The sequence below is a fragment of the Pantherophis guttatus genome, chromosome 13, assembly GCF_059756535.1.
Source record: "Pantherophis guttatus breed Tessera chromosome 13, ASM5975653v1, whole genome shotgun sequence".
NCBI classification, from domain to species: Eukaryota; Metazoa; Chordata; class Lepidosauria; order Squamata; family Colubridae; genus Pantherophis; species Pantherophis guttatus.
In genome coordinates, this window is record NC_142075.1 from 19,929,268 (window position 1) to 19,943,208 (window position 13,941).

Here is a 13,941-nt window from a genome sequence, read left to right on the forward strand (position 1 = left end):
TTGGACCTTTTCTGATTAGAACACTTTTCCATTATTCCTTAAAATAATCTATTTTTTTCTTCTTCTGCCTTCACTTGCCACCCTATCAGGTTCTCTTAAAAGAAGGGTAGGATGGGGAATTAGTAGTCTAAAAATTAGTACAGAATACGTGAAAGGAATGGAGAGTTTTTGTCTAGCCTTGGGAATTAAAAAGGTGCAGTTCCCACTTGTGCACACCAGAGGGCCCCAGAGTCCTTTGCTAGCATCCTTGCAATTGAAATTAAACAAGCTTTATTTCTTCTGCAGCCTGAAGTATTTGACAAGAGCAGCTGTCAGGGACCCCATCATTTTAAAACAGGGATTTTACTCTCCCTGTAAGCAGCTGGGATTGTGATTAGGATGCTGTACAGTTCAGATCACCCATTCCAGAATATGGTTGGTACGGGAGCTTCAAGTGCCTAGAAATAAGCGAAATCACAAACCAGCTATTTTTGTTTGTTTATTTGTTTCATTCTGTTAGTCTTCCTGCAGATTGTTTCCTGTATGGATATATTTCCTTTGCTCTGCAGACTCAGACAAAATCAACAGTAATCTAATGTATTTGTAGAACAAAAAGGCTGACCCAGGACTATGCGACGTCTGGATTTCAACTTTCTTTTTAGTTATGAAGTTCGTTAGAGCCAGTTCCAGAAATGAATGCGAGGTCGTGTGCAATCTTCCAATCTTTCTGAAGGACAAACGGGATAAAATATACGTATTTGAAATGTTGCCAAAACGTTAAAGAGTCCCCTCTGTTTCCTTTTCTTAATTCTCAAGGTAAAAATTTTGAGATTCTAAAGTTGCACCCTTCCCCGAGTAGGTGTTTGGCTTCCAACTGGCTTTTCTTGCAATGCAAGTATGCTTTGCACATTCCAGGCTATCGAAGTGCAATACAAGGATTAAAATGTTTACATATCGGCGTTTACCTATTCATTCAGAAAAAAAATGGAGCAGGCTAAAGGTTATGAAGGCAATTTTGCAGCTTCCTGGATGAAAAAAAATCTCTTCGGATCCACCAGACGTATCCACCAGAAGGATATCCGTATAGCTATCTGTACAGATGTGAGATTGGAAAAGCTTCAGAAACTGGATTGTCCCAATGGATTTGGGCTCCCCAAATCTCGGAAAATATTTGTGGAAAAAACCGTAACGTTGCAACCTGATTTTATAGTACACAGCTTAACTTGTTTTGTTTTTAGAATATAGAACGGATGAAGGGAATTCTCAGCCACTGATCGAAGGGATGCCGTGCCCCTCGTGTTAGTAGAGGTTTTGCCTGTGGACTTTGCATACAACTCCAAAGCTAGGAGACATCCACTGAGCTCCTTAGCCAAGTCCACCCCAGGCTGAATCTTAAAATATTCAAAGTGGTGGAACAAAAGGCATCAGCATACAGAGACAATCTAAGTTCTTGTTATGTAACTCGTTCCTTTTAAGATTGTGCGTTCTAGATCCCTAAGGCAAGTCTTGCTTCCGGTTCTGATGGTGGTGCAGGGAACTGGGACCATATTTCTATACTGGGACTGCTAATTGCCACTCCTGCGTTACTGCAGATGGGCTGCCCGTTTTTCCTTCAGGTTTTCATAATCCTTCTGAGGAGTGTTTGCTTTGTCTTAAGAAAACACCCCGTAAAGTTCTTGACTAGCAAGGTGATTCATTCCAGGCGACAATTACAGCTGAATCTGCTATCATTCCCTTTTCCCACTGAAGCTTATTTGCAAAGGGGTTATTTTATCCCTCCTTCTTTACAGATAACTCAAGGTGACAAACCTAATACTCCTATTTTCCCCATGACAATAACTCTTATCAGGTGGGCTGCGCTGAGAGAGGGATTGACCCAAGGTAAGCCAAACTGCTTAACCCATTAACAGTCTTCCCACTCTTCGTCATCCTCCCTGTTGCATTTGGACGCTGACTTCCAGAAGCCATAGGTAATCTAGTAATGAATGACAGACACACACAGCAATGATAATGGGAGGACTGGGATCACGCAGTAACTTTTATCTTTTTTTAAGGTAAATAGCTTTGTGTGTGTGTGTGTGCAATGTGGGAGATTAAGGGGTGCTGCAGTCGTTGCTTGCCTGGTTCAGTTTTGCACACAAGAGCCCTGGTGGTGCAGTGGTCACAATGCAGCATTGCAGGCTGACTCTGCCCACAGCCAGTTCGATCCTGACCGGCTCAAGGTTGACTCAGCTTTCACCCTTCCGAGGTCAGTAAAATGTGGACCCAGATTGTTGGGGGCAAGAAGCTGATTCTGTAAACCACTTAGAGAGGGCTGTAAAGCACTGTAAAGCGGTATATAAATCTAAGTGCTATGGCTAACCTACCCTTTCTGTGGCTCCTCCGAGTTTGTCTCGCCTTCAAATACAACTTGCAGCCTCTTGGTCTCTTCTGTCCCATAAAGGCTACAGGCCTTCATATGTTTGGGGGGGAGAATCCCTATTGCTCCACCTGCTGAGACGGGGAGAACAGTTGGTCATTTGGGAAAATCAATGTAAAGGGGGGAAACGGGTGGAAAGTCTTAGAATCTCTTGAATGGCATCTTAGAGTGTTTGTCTTTCTCTACCTGGTGACGCCCTTGGCATCCAAAGTTGTTTGCTTTTCTCTGCACCTAAAGGAAGCTGCTGCATTTGGACTCCCGTACTAAGCCTTTCAAGCAATAAGACCACAACTGCACTCGGGACAATTGGCAGGGAGCTTCTTGCTTAGAATTATATGATTTCTAGATCAGGGATCCCCGATCCTCAACTGGCACCGGGGTTGCAACATGCCAGAAACTGGGCCTTGCAAACAAATGAAGTCCCGTGGGAGGCAGGTAGCACATGAAAATCACACCCTCTGATCTGTGGAAAAACTTATCTCCATGGAACTGGCCCCGATGCCCAAAAGGTGGGGGGGGGGGGATTGCTGTTCTAGATAAATAGGCCCAGAAATGTTGGAGACTCCTTTTGATGCAATGGTGCAAAAGGTCATTTAGAAGAATACCAACTGGACTTTTTTGTTTTTCCTTGAAGACATTTTGTGTCTCCTTCGAGAAGCTTCTTCAGTGCCTTTTGGAAAAGCACTTTTGGGACAACCATCACCTGGACGATTGACAATCCCCACAGACATTTAGAGGAGTACATTTCCCTCAACCCAGCTGAGAGCCAAAAACACTTCCAGCCATGCAACAATGATCCAAATTGATTTCATTGGTCATTTCTAGTGTTTCTCTGCTATTCCTATCCTCGGTGGATGGGAAGGCACTCAATAGTTGGTGCAGAAACTGAAATAAAAGAATCCACATAGGGCCTCAGTTACTTTCCTTAATCCCACTCTTTTGTTCTGAATTCTGTTTACAGACGTAGGAGTGCCAAGATCCTCCAACCCACCCCCAATCACCATGGCATAACACTTGAATTTTCATGCTGCTGCACCGTCAGGAAGTTGACAATCTAGTAATTATGGCGAGTTGCCTTTAAGGTGAAGGTTGCTGCTAAAAATACCCAAATGGAAGGACCTGAGTTTTAACAGTAGATTGCTACCAAAGAGTTCCTAGGGAGCTATTAAAGACTTCCCTTTGGGGGGGCAAGAGAGAAGCAGCCGTGGATGATGCTGTCCTAGAATTCCATGACTGAATGAAGGAGCTGCCTCAAAAAAGCCTCTGAAGGCATCCTTGATTTTAATGAGCTATTACTGCACTCTTAACAGCTCATCGGGGTCTGCAGAAGCTTCCTCATCTTTCAGAAAATATCTCCAGAACTAAGTGGCTCTTCCAGCTGGGTGTGGATTCCACAATTCAAGAATTGTATGGAAACAAAACGAGACTACTGCCACCGAGCATAGCTTTTCAGAGAAGTTTTCTTTTTAATTTTTGACCAAAGGTTTTTCCCAAACATAATGCGATTATGCAAATAAGAGAAATTACCAAGTGCTTCTGCTCAACAGTTTCAACATAGGGTAAAACAACGGAACTTGTTATACTTAAATCCTGTTGAAGATGCTCCTTGTGCAATGTTTAAAAAAGGATTGTTGCTGAGGCAGCATCCATCAAGAATCAATAAAACAAGATTTAATTGGGGGGGGCGGACGCAGGTAATATAGGCTTTAAGGCTATACCACCTGACTTGGCATGTTACCAAACGAGAGGTTATTTTTTTCAGCCCAGCCAAATGTTCAGCAGAAGGAAGCAAATTTATATCGCACAACCATGGAGGAATCTCAGTCATGATTCTACCTTCACTCCAAATCCCACATATTCAGCAATTAAAAAAGACTTGAGAAATGGGTGAGCGCTAATCCTGTGCTTCGGTGGCTATTACAACTTTTCTCCTAATGTGTTGCTGAATCTCTGCAGCAGAACCTCTGGCGCGCCAGCCAGTTGTCTGCATCTGCAGTTCTCAAGGAATGTGAGTCAACGTCACCTTTTCATTGCACAAAACACTCAAGTCCTCCTGCCATACAAGTACTGGTATATATTCAGAAATCAAGAGGATGCAATCTTAGCTAACAAAACTAAGCCTTACTGGACTTCACTCCAGCGGAATATAATTTAGGGAAATAGATTCAGTGCACTATTAAGGCACTCTCTAGGTCAAAGTGCTCAAAGTGATACGCAGAAATTTCAGTTTCTGATCTCCCCCGGGCCCTGGTCTAGATACTGAAGGGAAAATTCCTTTCCCTCTAATAGTTTCATCATACCATTCATTCAGAAGTACAGCACCTTTTAAAAAATCCTTACTGTGTAAATAAACAGGAGGCGGAGATGGAGCTAGAAATAAAGAGGAGCCGACTCCTGCCTTCAAGGCAGCTGTACTGTACAATAATTTGGCTTCCTCATACTACAGAAAAGCGTATAGTTACTGGAGGCAGGCAAAACACTTCACACAATAAATAGCTTTATCCCACTTCCTTTTCAGAAAAGCAGGAATAAGGGACCTCTACTTCCCAGCCTGAAGACTGAAGCTTTGGATACAAGCGATAACAGTAATTTTGCAGCCGTATAAAAATCTGATCTCCATTCCCAGACATTCACAGATGCTTCCGAAAGAGACACTGAAAGCTGCTGTAATTGCACAGAGGCCGTGTCTCTGCCACTGACATCACTGAAACTGGATCACTCACTCACACACACACACAGGCGTACAAAGAACTTGAGCGTCACGGGGATTTGGGAGGATACAGAGGTTAGGCTAAGCGGCAGCTGCTCCAAACTGTAGGGAAGATGGCGTCGCCATTTCCCAGGGCTTAGCCCTGCAGAATAACAACAGTGCAGAAGAAGTGCAAAGATAAGTACATTCTTTCTGTAGGGAAAAAGAAATCTTGTGCACTAGTGCTCCTCTCAGGCACAGAAAACGAGATTTTTTTTTCTTAAAAAGAGACCAATCGCTGGAAAGTCACAAGTCACTTCTTGGAGAGCCTAGCAATGAGTTTTTTCCATTCTTCTCTCTTTCCTGTGATGTACGAAGGAGTCAAGAGCTGAAGCACTGGTTCCTGTGGCCCTTGGAAGAATTCTTGGCACAGGGCCTCCGTGTTGCAGATCACATACATCCCACAGTCGTAGCTGTTCTGCTGCGCTGGAGCCTTCTCTTCCACAAAGGCAGCTTTGCCCCTCTTGCCAAGAAAGGACTGCAAATTCCTGGCAACCTGTCTGGCATGCGCTGAGTTACACCTGCTGTGGGAGTCATAGTGAGCAAAGCTGTCCTTGTCTTGGAAATACACTAGCAAGCTCCAGTGGGTGCCACCGGCTGCCTGGTTGGAATTGTCATTGATAGCCAGGAACACAATTTTCTTGTGCAGCAGGTCGAGAGGCTCGAGGAACACAGCCAGTTCCTCCTGGTTGGTGGTGCATTTGATGAACTGAGCCACTTCCGGGCCCACGAAGCAGGCCTGGTCAGAGAAGTCTCGGAACTGGCCGTTGGCAAAATACTCAAAGGCAAACCCAATGATGTGGTCGTTAAGCCAGCAGGGAGGATCTAGTAAAGAAACGTCCGATTGTCTCAGCAAACTGTCCATGTAACTCAGGACAACAGGGTCCATTCTGTGCAAGCAGGGCTACGGCTGCTGGAGAAAGCCCAAAGCCTAAAAGGAACAGAGATGAAAAAAGACATTTTACACATGAGAAGTGTGAAGTGCTCCTGCATCTGAGCTACTGAATGAAAAAGGTTAAATGTGAAAACTAGAGAACATACTAACGTTTGATTTGCCAAATGGGAGAATGGCAGTGGTGAAATTCAGTTGATTCTATCCGGATTGCGCAATCCGGTGGCGCTGGTGGCAGGAGGCTCCGCCCACCCACCTGGACGTAATCACACCCCGTTTTTGACCCTCTGCGCATGCACAGGAGGCTCTGCGCATGTGTGCAGGAGGCGCGTGTGAGCATAGCGAGCGAGCGCGCTCACATTTGTGAAACGGTAGCAAAGGTAAGTGAATACCACCCCTGGAGCATGGCAATTGATTAGATGTTGACTGGATTTTAAAATATTTTTCGACCTCAAGGAAAACAAATTGACTCTTCCTTTAGTCCCCCGCTTGAATTCAGGGACAAAACTGCTTATTTTCCAGCCTGATCGTATTCTTGTTTATCTAAAGGTCGGGGCCACTAAAACTTTCTCAAGGAATTAAAAAACTGACTGCAGCCTTCAAGTTATTTGATGTTCTGCTTTTGTAAATACTTCTGTATGTTGAAAGCGGACAACTGACAGTGAGCGCTGTCCCCTGGGCATGACTCAGAGAAAACTGGAGAACACCCATTCATTACAACAGGAAAGACGCTGCATGTGCTGATTTATTTACTCATTAGGAAGGAATGGGAAGTTTTCCTGCATACAATTAAAAGACAAAGGAAATTCACTGATGACTTGTATGTATTAGTAATCGTTAAGATCTTCAAAGGCAATAACTAAACAATTGCCTTTTGAAAATAATGAGCATTAAGAGTGATATACATGAGTGATCTATATAGTAGATCTTCTGTAATGCAGGTCTCAAAAGTTGGCAACTTTAAGGTTTGTGGATTTCAACAAGGGGTGGGTTCTACTTATCTTTATTACCGGTTCGCATCACGCCTGCCCACGCGTGTGTGCTCTTCTGCGCATGCGCAGATCACCTATGATAACATCCGGGTCAGTGGGCGGAGCCTCCCGCCAGTTTTACTACCGGTTCTTGCGAACCAGTCCGAACCGGGAGCAACCCACCACTGATTTCAACCCTGCTGGTTGAGGAATTCTGGGAGTTGAAGTCCACAAGTCTTAAAAGTTGCCAAGTTTGGAGACCCCTTATTATAATGAACTGGTGTTTGCCTTTTTTTAAAAAATGCATCCAGAGCTTCCCATTCTTGTGGATTTAAGACCCATAATGCTGATCACCATAAACAGGAATACTAAAATGGAACAGGAGCATCTATGATTACCTGAGTCAACAATCCGGACTTGCACAGATTAATTGCTACACCATGGATGCTGCATCCTTCTCTTTGCTTAGCCTCCAACTGTCAGTAAGAGCAACATGGTGGTTTTCGGCATTGACCCACAGCAAGAAATTGTTCATTTCCTGTCTGCGTTTCTTTTCTTCCCAATAGCCAAGTATTGCTCATTCTATCCATTAGCTGTTACTTGAAACCTCTCGGCAGTGACTCACCAAATAAATTCTATATCTAAAGGAAATCTTTTTTAGATACCAACTCATTTTCTTGGAAGCAGCAACAAAGCACTTTTAAGTATACTATACAAAGAAAAAAAAAATAGAACCTGCAATTATGAAGGGCTAGGCATACAGGAACCTTTTTTTAGGCCAAGTAACTTTCCAGTGGTAGGAGAGGAAAAGAAAAAAAAAAAGTAAAATAGCCTTGAAAATTGTAGAGTAAGAAGAAAAATCTTGTGCACAACCTCCGATGACCTCATGGCCACATCCATGTAGCTTTTTTTTTTAGGGTAAAGATGACAGTAGTTTCTACCGCTGCTTTCCGAGTTGCTTTTTTAGCCTACATTTCCCAGTGGTGTCTCCTCCAAGGATTAACTGAGATGAACCTTGTTTAAGCTTTCCCAAGATCAGCCAAGGTTAGCTAGGTGCTGCCATCTCACCAGGTAGAATAAGAAAAGCTGCGATTGCCTATTAGCTCCTACGGAATTTCCCTGCAGGCAAGGTGATCTAGGCCTATTTTACTTGGCTTCCTAGGTAGTCCTCAACTTACGGCAGTTCGCTTAGTGACCGTCCCCAAGTTACAGCGGCACTGAAAAATGAGATTTTTTTTCACCGTTACGACCATTTGCAGCATCCTCACAGCTTACCTGATCGAAATTCAGACGGTTGGCTTCACACTTACAACGGTTGCTGTGTCCATCTGGGTGCGCGTGTGTGTGTGTGTGTGTGTCACACGATCCCTTTCTGCGACCTTCCCCCCCTCCCCCCAAAGTCAGATTTTTATTTTTTTTTTAAATTTGATTTATATACCGCCCTTCTCCGGAGACTCAGGGCGGCTTACAATGCGTTAAGCAATAGCCTTCATACTTCTTTAGACCACTGTTCACTTAACAACCGGGCTCCTCACTTAGCAACCGCAGTGATTCCCTGAACAACTGAGGCAAGAAAGGTCGCGCCCTATGAGGCAAAAAACTCACTGAACAAATGCCTCGCTTAACAACAGAAACCTCGGGCTCCATTGTGGCCTTAAGTCGAGGACTACCTGTATCGAGAAGGCTGGAGTTTTTCACTTACCAACTGGGTCAAGAAATGGGGCAAAAAAAAACCACCTCACTGAACAAATGTCTCGCTTAACGACGGGGGCGCTCGCTGTTGTGGTCGTAAATCGAGGACTACCTCTAACACGGGATGAGGGCGAATGAATGGCGGGAAAGGGACGGTTTCCCTCACGGAGAAAAGGCGGCAGGATTTCAACCATCCAGGCCGGGCCGCGGCCACGCTCAGGGTTCCCCACCTCAGGCGGCCTTTCCGCTCATTCCAGCCGGGCCCGCCGCCCGATTTGCCCCCTCAGAGGAATCTACCCTCAGGAGGCGCCTTACCTGCCACCGGGCCTCGCGCTCCTCGCCGGGGGTTGGTTGCCCGGGGCGGCCGCCAAGCACGTCGCCGGAGCCGAGCGTCGTAAAACAAAATCCCCCCCCCCAAAAAAAGGCGCCGCTTTCCTCCTTTGGCTTCCACCACCCCGCCCCCCCTCCTCCGCACATCCCGCGCTACGCCACTCGCGTAAAGCCCCGACGGGAATCGCGGGCGGGGACCGGTGAGCGCGCGCGGCTCCTGCCTTTCCGATGGGCCTGCCTGTTTCCTCCTCCTCCTCGCTCCGCCCCCTGGGAGGAGGAGGGGGGGAAAAAAAAAGAGGAGGAGGTGTGGGCGGGGCTTGACTCGGGGCGCGGCGGCGGCGGCAGCAGCCGGAGGAGACCTCCGCCTCTCGCGGTCGCTGGGTTGCGCGAGCGCGCGCGTCACGTCAGCTCCAGGCTGGGTGGGAGGGGGCGGGGGAGAAAAAAAAAGAGAGAGAGAGAGAGAGAGAGAGAGGGAGGGGCGGGGCCCGGCCGGTGGCGCGTGCGCGTGCGCGTGCGCGCGCGAGGCAGCGAGAGGCGGCGGCGGCGGCGGCTGAGGCGGCTGTGTGAGGCGAGGCGAGGCGGCGTTTCCTCCCCACCGAAGCGGGGAGGAGGGCGGGTGGCCGTCGCGGTGGCGGTGCTGCCCCTCGCCGGCACGAAGCCAAGGGACGAAAAAAAGAGAGAGAGAGAAAAAAAAAAAGAGAGAGACCCGCGGCCGAGCGATGCGGCGGTCCCTCAGGTGAGCCTCGCCCGCTGCCCGGCCCTCCGCCGGCTTCCCCTCAGCCCTGGTGATGAGGCGCCCGAAAAGACCCGAGCAGGCAGGCAGGCGAGCGGGCGCTCTTCTCCGCCACCCTTCCGCACCTGCGACGCCTCTTTCCTCCGGGATGGCGAGGGAGGAAATGGGGCCGCCGAGATCCGGACGGGAGGGATGCGCGCGGGTGAGGAAGAAGAAGAAGAAGAAGAAAGGGGGGGGGCTGGATAAATATACCCCAACGACACCCCCTCCCTCACACACCAATAAGGGAAGGGGGGGGACCCGGCGGCTCCTCTCATCCGCAGGGGGGGCTTCATTCATTCGAGGCGGCTCCCGATTCCGAGCCTGCCGGATCCTTCCTCTCCTGGGGGAGCCCTTCCCCCCCCTCCTCCTCCTTCGCTACTGGAAGAGACCCCCCCTCCCTCTCCACCCCGCCCACCCCCCCCCACTTCTTCCCTGCACCCCTTCTTCTGCCTGCCTGCCTGCCTTGCAAGGTCACGGAGCCTCCACTTTCCTGCCACCCACCCCCCCACTCCGTTCTCCCCCCCCCATTCCCCTCCGCTGTTCTGTTACATGAGAGCATCCATTTTTGGAGGGTTTCCTTCTTGTCAGAGCCGGTTTTTTTCTCCAGCCCCCCCCCCACTCCCCTCTCAAAAAAGCAAAAAAAAAGGGGGGGGTGAAAGAGAGAAAGGATGGTTGTGCTGTTGCATTGCGTGTGGTGTGCGAGGTCGAAATCTGGGCTGCAGCAGCTGCATTGTGATTTCCCCCCCCCCACACCATCCCACCTCCATGGAAGGGGGGGGGGAATCCCAAGCTGTGCTAGAGGAGAGAAATAAGTCTCTTCTCCCCCCCCACCTTTTCCCCCCCCCCTTGTTCTCCTAAGGAGGTTTGGAGGTATTTTAAGGGGGTGGGGGGAGAAAAAAACCACAGGAGAAAGAAAGAAAGCAATGGATTTGCTCCACATCCTCACAGGCTCTTCCTGTGTAAAAACTTTCTAATGGCATTATTTGTTTATCTGTGCTGCTGTATTTACTAGATAAGCCACTAAAGGAAGCTGCTTCTTTCTTTCTTTCTTTCTTTCTTTCTTTCTTTCTTTCTTTCTTTCTTTCTTTCTTTTTTTTTTTCTTTCCCCAATTTTGATTTGGCAGCCGAATTTGGGACAGCGGTTAGGATCTGCTGTCGGGGCTCAGGCCTTCAGGAATGCTGCAGTCCAGTCAAACTGGTAAAGGGTCTCTCCGATCTATTGCTGAGAAACATGGTTCCATGCCTGCATTAACTAATAAAAAAAATAAAATACTCCCGTTTACCGTGGTGGTTTTCTTCAAGGGTGCTTTTGAAGACATGGCATGACACCGCATGGATGCTGCATCCGTTCTCAACTGTTGCTGTGGAATAAAACTCCTGTGACTGTGATTGTGAATGGCTGTGGATGTGGGTCCTGCTGGCTGGGAACGGTGAGAGCTATAGGAAAGCATACTTGGAGGGCACTCCTTTGACAGTAGTTAATGCAGTGGTTTTTTGTGAATTCAGTCTCTAAATCCATCAGTCTTTGCCTTAATCTTCAGGATGGGAAAAGGAGCATAATCTTCTTGCTTCCTCCATGTGTCACATGGAATATTTATTTAAAATGTATTTTAAAACTGGGTTTTCCAGTGCTGTGGAATTTAAACATTTATGTCTTTAGCAGTATTAACAAAAATGATTGGCAGCCTCTTAAGTTCACTTGCAGCCAGTTTCTCTCTTTTTCCCCGTTGTCCTGCTTTTTAGTGCTTGCAGTCTCTGTGCTCTACTTTTCTTGCATTGAGTGAATTGTTTTCCTTGAATCTGTTTTTCGTTTTTAAGGAGCCTTACAGTTTGGCTGTTCAGATTTATCAAAATGCAAATGAAGTGACAAAGAGCACAGCAGTGTGGGTTGTATTAGGAAGACATTCTTCCTTTTCTCCATTCTGTGGAGGATGAATGCAGTATTTTGAAAAACTTGGAAGGGATTCCACAAAGGTGAATTGGGCATTTGGTGCAGGATTATATGAATAAAACGTCATATTTTTCTTACTTGTGCAGATTTGTGAAAAATATGTTTGACTAGTATGTGGCTCTGGGTTTATTGGACCCAGGTAGGGTGTTAGTTTTTTATTTTAAATGTGCATGAATTCATCCATTTGAATAAAGTAAGCAAATAATGAGTTACTGATGGTTGATGGTTACTGTAGTGTCAAACTCACTGTAATGAATACAGGTTCATTAAATTTTTCAGGAAAATGATGCCAACTTCTTTAAAACCATCTTCTGCATCTCATATACTAATAGTCATTTTATTTCATTTACTATATGTTCTACAATATTGCTATTAATAGGTGAAGACAGCCTAAATTTGGAATGTGTTCCATAGAATCTTTTAAAAGATATTCTGAAATCAGATACTGTATTAATTTAGAGAGATTTTAGTATACCATTTCACCAATTTATGTATTCAGCCTTTAATTTTTATAAGGCATATTTTTGGAGTCCTGGCATCAAAAATTTACGTGAAGAAAATTAATGAAATAATAGAACATTTGGAAGATTTTGTGAATATACAGGAGATACAACAAATTAATATATTAGAAAGCTGCTGTCACTTAAATATTATCAGTTCTCTTAAGGAAACATAGTAGTCAAAAGTCATAATGCTCTATTAAAGCTCTCTTTTGAAATTGCTGTGGTAAAAGGAAAAGACAGCCTCAATTTGAGTTTGACTTCTGGTGATTACATACAATGATGACAATGTAGGTTTCTTGGCAACACTATGGAAACTATTCGCTTTTGAAGTTTTTTTAAAAATTTTCAGTTTAGCCTATAGTTTTGGGATTTCTCCTTGGCCTCTCATCCAGGTACTTTCAACCTAATTAGCTTTTTTGAGGTCAGCCTGATGCAGCTACCTGTGATATCTGAAGATGCTTAAAAAAAAGGGAATTCCGTTTTATTGATTTAGCATGGCATGTTTATTAATATTTTACCGGTACATATTTTCTCTAAACTTTTTATTATTTATCAGGCAAAACATTTTTATTAAAACAAAATTCTCAGCATCAGAAATAAACTGCTTAAAAAGCCATTGATTGAAGTAGGTGAACCTCTGATCTTCAGCTGTAATAAAGATACAGAACTTGGAATCATAATGAAGCTGCTGCCTGCTTTCTTGTATGGCTGATATTGCTTATCAAAAGATCCACTTAAATTCATAATGTACCAGTATTTCCTATTTGAATGAATTCTCCAGAGAAATATTCTATTTTTTTTAATGCATCATTAGTACAAATGAAACTTTTTTAAAAAAATCTGGAAATGTTTTAACATTATAAACAAGTGTTTTTACTTGGCTCCAAAAGAAGATGCTTTACATAATTTCTAAAGTCCTAATTTACAGAAATATTTCAATATTTTAGTAGCTCTTGGAGAAAATAGAAGGAAGAAAAAGCATTTACTTTGTATAAACACTCCATAGTCAGCCAGCATTTTTTTAAAATTCCATTGATTTAAAAAATGACTTTGAAACTTTGTTTTCTTGGTTTAATTTTTGTTTGTTTTTAAACAGTATTATGCCTCTTGGATACAATCACTTTTGCCCATTAGTTAGCTGTTCTTTAGTTAAAACGTGATGAAAACTAATTGGAACTTGGACTTGCTGTTTTCATCATGGGATGATGAATGTTGGACTTCTCAGCAGATTCAGAAATGGGAAGTTGCTAAAATTCATGCTATGGGATTGCCTTCATCATGAGGCTTATGACCCCAAGTGCCGTTTGTCCTTACGCATTTCGTCAGTTTGCTTCCATGAATGTTGAAGCAGTTGGGACACTTCCCCTTGCGCTGGTGGAGACTAGTTATAAGTAGGACTCATCGCTGTTTCCCTAGCAATACAATTAAAAGAGTTTCAAATGCAGCATAGCTGTCGGAATTCAGTTGCTTTCACTGACTGTTGGAGTCACAATTTTATCTTACAGTACTGCTAAATTAGTTTTTATCTACAATGTTGATCTACATCATGGTCAACAAAGGTTCCTGTGAGAGGAGAGAACAGTGCTTTGGCAATATCAAGTCATATATCTGAATTCAAACTGCATCCTGAAGTCTTTTGTAGCTGCTTCTCTCAAGTTGCTCAGGTTTCATTTGCAAAAG

At 45.0% G+C, this 13,941-nt stretch overlaps 2 protein-coding genes across 20 annotated transcripts in view; one reads left to right on the top strand and one right to left on the bottom strand.

The window, feature by feature from the left end:
• Positions 1-3,840: 3,840 nt before the first annotated feature.
• Positions 3,841-9,438, bottom strand: SENP8 (SUMO peptidase family member, NEDD8 specific). Of its 4 annotated transcripts, none has more exons than XM_034432647.2 (2): positions 9,018-9,438; positions 3,841-6,078 (listed from the first exon to the last, which is right to left on the bottom strand). In XM_034432647.2, the coding sequence occupies exon 2, from the start codon at positions 6,034-6,036 to the stop codon at positions 5,401-5,403; it is 636 nt and encodes a 211-aa protein (XP_034288538.1). In that variant the 5' UTR covers positions 6,037-6,078; positions 9,018-9,438; the 3' UTR covers positions 3,841-5,400. The 4 variants fall into 4 exon arrangements, with proteins under 4 accessions (XP_034288538.1, XP_034288539.1, XP_087734323.1 ...); XM_034432648.3 differs by lacking the exon at positions 9,018-9,438 and adding an exon at positions 8,286-8,404; XM_087878197.1 differs by lacking the exon at positions 9,018-9,438 and adding an exon at positions 7,409-7,486.
• MYO9A (myosin IXA) overlaps positions 9,352-13,941 on the top strand; it is a 95,060-nt gene continuing 90,470 nt past the window's right edge. For 10 of the 16 annotated variants that reach the window (XM_034432640.3, XM_034432646.3, XM_087878180.1 and 7 more), the window contains exon 1: positions 9,503-9,768. The gene's annotated coding sequence lies outside the window, so the exon portion shown is untranslated. Of the gene's footprint in view, positions 9,769-11,109; positions 11,238-13,941 lie in introns of all 16 variants that reach the window. The other 6 variants (XM_034432643.3, XM_087878185.1, XM_087878186.1 and 3 more) reach the window with 2 other exon arrangements.